This window comes from Setaria viridis, chromosome 5 (genome assembly GCF_005286985.2).
Source record: "Setaria viridis chromosome 5, Setaria_viridis_v4.0, whole genome shotgun sequence".
Lineage (NCBI taxonomy): Eukaryota > Viridiplantae > Streptophyta > Magnoliopsida > Poales > Poaceae > Setaria > Setaria viridis.
In genome coordinates this window covers 25,863,737-25,869,049 of record NC_048267.2, presented here as the reverse complement: position 1 = coordinate 25,869,049, position 5,313 = coordinate 25,863,737, and the positions used below count along the sequence as shown (strand labels likewise).

Sequence of the window (5,313 nt, the reverse complement as noted above, 5' to 3'; positions counted from 1 at the left end):
TACAGGTTGGCAGGGCTGCATCAACTTGATCTCCGGCCGATCTTGTAAGTTCCGTTTACCGAGTAAATTCTAAGCTTTAACTTCGGGCGCATCGCTGTTGTTTCGTTTAGATTTATTCACTAGTTATCGATATTTACTAGAATTGTAGGTTTTACCTGTGTTTCTAGTTTTTATCACCAGTTATCCAGCTAGGAATCGGCAGTTTCGGCTTTTCTCATATTCTGTTGTTTAAATTACTTATTCCACGCATAGCCGATTAGATCTGTTCCTAGTGTTGCCACTGTAGCGTTGTACCGATTACTTCAATTAGTCATCGATTCACGCTGCCTGATAGTCGGCTGTTTCATAGCCGATTTCTTTATTACGGAAAATCGGCCGATTCGCTGATAAGCTCCCTCGAGATCGGAAATTTAGCCGATCGTGATTTTTGGATCTGACACGTATTCTTCCTTGCCAATCAACAGGTCAGATTGGCTGGCACGCCGCGCGAGCCGCACCAGGGCAATCACCCGAACAGGAGTTAAGCAGATTCTCCCGGGTTGTGTGTCAGACGCTGGGGATTCGGTTGACCGATTTCTAGCGCCAACAGTTCTTAAGTAAAAATTTGAGTTACTGTTGGGCAGCGTTTCAAGCTTGTGAGGGGCAAAAGTGTACTTTCACTCGCCTTATTATTGCCAAACTTCTTCTTTAAGCACTAATGACTTGTTTAATACTCCCTCCGTCCACGGATACTAGGCGCGATTCAAAAATTGCAAAGACCAAGGAAGACATTAATCACGGCTCGTTGCCAGAAAAAACATTCGGTTCCTCCCCGTAATAACTTCACGCTCCGCATTCTCCGTAACGCGCCGTTAACCGAGCACGCTCCGCATTCTCCGTAACGCGCCGTTAACCGAGCACGCTCCGCATTCTCCGTCTCTAGTGCATGCATGCACCATGCATCTCCGTCTCCAGTGCATGCATGCACCATGCATCTCCGTCTCCAGTGCATGCATGCACCATGCAGCCGCTCGCGCGAGTTTTTCTGAGAGCCCGCGTTCCTTCCCGTTTCCACGCGCGTTTTTTCCTTCCAATTTTCACACCTGCATGCAGATCCAAATCTCACCCGCGCTATTTTTTCGGCTTTCATCTACATCCGCTAATTTTTCAGATTCATCTACGCCCGCACTATCTTTTCAGCTGTTGGCGCCTAACTAGTTTGGTTTTTCGGCATGCAAGTGGCGCCACTAATGGCTCGTTTGTGTTCCTATAAATAGGCAATGCAAGCACGCGTGCGGCTGACAACATTCCTTTCTCTAATCTTCCTTCTTTGTTTGAACACCATGCCTGGTTTAGATTTGAATGAACCTATCAACTGGGATGAGATTGGGGAATTTGAGGGAGAAGTACATGAGTTGAACTACGACTATGTTTGGGACGACGGCAACGAAGGTAATCACAGAGACTTTTCTCTGTTTTTTTTGTATTCTTTCATTGTACGAGCGGTGTACTTATTGGCAATGATACAGCTGACGGCGAAGACAACAACGACCAAGATGAAGATGGCCAAGGTGAAGGTGACGGCAACACAGCTGAAGCAGAAGCAGTCCATGGCGAACCTGAAGCAGTCCATGGCGAACCTGAAGCAGGCAGCGGTGCACACACAGTGCAGCAAGTTCAAGGGGCGGCCTCTGTGCAGCAAGTTGAGGAAGCTGGTTACGTGCCTCAAGCAGACGCCGGCGATGAAGCTGATGTTGTGGCATTTGACTCAGGTACTCCATTGCATGCACTCATTTTTTTATTTTTATTTTTATGCATGCAAAGCTGAATGAACAGTCCCATGCAAAATTTGAGTATGCCAATGTCTTTGTGTAGGCACTCCTGCCAATATCAAGAGGAGGCGGTACTACCCTCCTGAATTTAAAAGAATCATGTACGCGATGTGCTTAGAAAGAACAACTCCAGGCGTGCTGAAGGAGGGAGTGACGAAATCTGTTGCTAGTGATATGGGGGTGCCGTTGAGAGTTGTCCAGCGTGCATGGCGTGAAGGGAAAACTGGTGGTGGAATTTCAGCTTTTGATTCCAATAAGAAAAAAAATTGTGGCGGTAAAAAACATCCATTTAACCCAGATGTAATCAAAGATGTGCCACTTAGAGAGCGTCAAACTATCCGTAGCCTAGCCAATTCCATTAAGATGCCAAAGAGCACATTGCATAAGCGTCTACAAGAAGGAAAGTTTAGGCGCCATACAAATGCCATAAAGTTCACCTTAACTGAACAAAACATGAAGGAACGTGTGCGATTTTGCACACAAATGCTTGACAACCTTAGCTTACCAGATGACCCAACATTCAAATCTTTGTACAATGTCATTTTCATAGATGAGAAATGGTTTTATAGGACAAAGAAAAACCAAATTTATTACTTGGCGCCGGGCGAAGAGATCCCTCATAGAGCTGTGAAGAGCAAAAATTTCATTGAAAAGGTGATGTTTCTTGCTGTGACAGCCCGCCCAAGGTTTGAGAATGGTGTATGCACATTTGATGGTAAAATAGGAATTTTTCCCTTCACTAAATTGGAGCCGGCCAAGAGAAAAAGTCCCAATAGGCCGAGAGGTACGAATTTTAATTTTGTTTAAATAGGAGCACTAAGTATAGCAACTCTACTTATCTTGGTTACTCTACTTGCATGCATGGTTGATTACAGGAACCATGGAGCTAAAGGCCATGACATCGGTCAACAGAGAAACTATCCGTACGTTTCTAGTCGACAAGGTCTTGCCTGCCGTCAAAGAAAAATGGCCTGCTGAAGAACGAGGACGCCCAATATTCATTCAACAAGACAACGCGAAGACTCACATTGCAGTTGATGACCCGGATTTTTGCCGTGTTGCAAAAGAAGATGGGTGGGATATAAGGTTGACGTGTCAGCCACCCAATTCTCCTGATCTTAATGTTTTGGATCTAGGCTTTTTTGCAGCCTTGCAGGCATTGTTTGAAAAGTCATCTCCGTCAACCATCCAAGAAATTGAGGCTAATGTGGTTAAAGCCTATCTAGAATACCCGGTGGACAGGGCAAATCGTGTGTTCCTTACACTACAAGCATGCATGAGGGAGATTATGCTTGCAAAAGGAGGACAGCATTACAAAATTCTGCATATGAATAAGGGAACATTGGAGAGAACTGGTCAACTTCCAATAAGGCTGCAAGTAGAGAAGGAAATTTATGTAGATGCAGTGCGTTTCATCACTGCATAGCTTACAACATGTCTCTTTTTTGTTTGATCTTCAGCAAACTAGACTGCATGTAATCGATTACATCATGAAAACATTTAGATCATTCATGCAATTCAGGAAAACTAGGAAAAACGATTTTGTACATCATAGGACGGACGATTGCAAGGGCCTTCTCATTTGCTTCCCTTTCGTTTTCTCTTTCGGCAGCAACAGCTGCAGCAATGCTAGCTTCTTCCTCGACGTCCTCAAATGAGTCTGGAACATAGGTGTCGCCGGCTAGTGAGTCAGGGACATACCGAATGCTGTCAAAGTCGATCTCGACGCCATGATCGACATCGGCCTTGGTCGCGAGCGGATGACCTCCAGATTCACCGTTGGCTTGCTGCTGCATGGAGACGGCATCTTCATAGCTTTTCTTCGCCAGCTGCCGCGCGCGGATGGCACGGACACGAAAGGCTCGAGCGCGGCGGAGCTCTAGCTGCGCTTGCTGCTGCATGCATCGGGCGCGCATGCAACGGGCACTCACGACCTGCCGCTTCGCCATCGTCGGTCAAATGCAAGTGAAGTGGTAAGAGATGAGAAGCCAGCGAGAGATGCATGCAAGGACTACTACTCTGGGTAGATATATGGACTCAATTAACGCCGTAACGTGTAGATTCAACGGGAGGGGAGTGGTACGAGGAGTCCAGCGCTCCAGCAATTAATCCAGTCGCCGATCCAGCGCATGCGCAGCCCCTTGCGCCTAGTATCCGTGGACAAATAGAAAAAGTAGTTGCGCCTAGTATCCATGGACGGAGGGAGTACTTAAACATGGCTTAGTTAATCTAGGTTTTTACAAGCATTTTGTTGGATTCTGCCGGATCGAGAAAACCACGCAAGCTATTATTGTACTCCATGGAGCGTTTGTCTGCATTGTACATCCATTGTCGATTCATCTACAAAGTATTACCGAACGAAAGATATTCTAATCATCCATATAATTATACATGAAACATAACAAACATAATACAAATATCATTAAACTCAAATGTTGCTAAAACTTTACATAAAAATACATAAATTTAAATTTCAAACCCAAACAAAATGATACACTACAACAAACCATCGACTGAGTAATATCTAGAAGGATTTTAAGCATCCTTGGGCGGCGAAGACGAAGATTTCGTTGGCCTAGCCTCATCCTCTGGTTTATTTGTGCCTCCTGCAACGGTAGTACTAAGTGGATCTGAAACACTCGGGACTGGCAGTGGAGCATAACGACTACCAAAAGGAGATTCCTAACCCGCCGCAACAACATATTCATGACATCTTTGCAAATAACGAAGCATTGCTTTCTCCCACGTGCTCATTTTCTTCGGCTTATCATGAGGGCCAACTATGAATTTCCCCTTGCCACGAGAGAAACGACAATCACCCCTACCATCACCACTACCTCCAGCAGAAGAAGCCATCTCTATGTACCACAATTTATTTAGCTCATATTTGCAAATGACTAAACTATGAACAAATTATATATTTTTCCCACAATTTAGTTAGCTCAAACACAATATATAAATGAAAATTTTTACCATTGTAGTTTTTTCTAAAAATGACTAATTACGTACCTCTATTTCATCTTATAATCTCTATGTACCATAATTTATCTCGCTTACATTTGCCATAATTTATTTAGCTCATATTTGAAAAGTACTAAACTATGAAATTATTCCTCTAACCTCGTATCAATTTCTTTGACTAATACGAAACATAGCATCCAAAAAATTGTAGCTTATTCTAAAAATCACAAATATGAGCTCTAAATAACACATACATATAAATAAAAATTTTCTCCATTGTACCTTATTCTAAAAATCACAAATTACTCTATCTCTAAATCATAAAACCTAGTATACTAATTATGTATCAAGGGAGGATGAAGTTTCTAACCTTTAAAACACTTGAATGAGTAAAATCCCCATGAAATGGTCTTCAATCCGGCAACACCTTCCCTGTGGCGCCGTGGATAAGATGAAGCCCGAGCTGTGGTGAATGGCTCGGGCAGAAGGAAGAAGAAGACGGATTTATAGGAGGGAAGTTAGTACCGGGTGGAGGCTCCAC

At 43.9% G+C, this 5,313-nt stretch overlaps 1 protein-coding gene across 1 annotated transcript; it reads left to right on the top strand.

Annotated features, from left to right (window-relative positions):
- The first annotated feature begins 1,322 nt into the window (after positions 1-1,322).
- Positions 1,323-3,237, top strand: LOC140222852 (uncharacterized). Its single transcript, XM_072293974.1, has 4 exons — positions 1,323-1,431; positions 1,509-1,751; positions 1,855-2,595; positions 2,687-3,237. Exons 1-4 carry the CDS (start codon positions 1,323-1,325, stop codon positions 3,235-3,237), a joined length of 1,644 nt encoding a protein of 547 aa, XP_072150075.1.
- Positions 3,238-5,313: the final 2,076 nt, after the last annotated feature.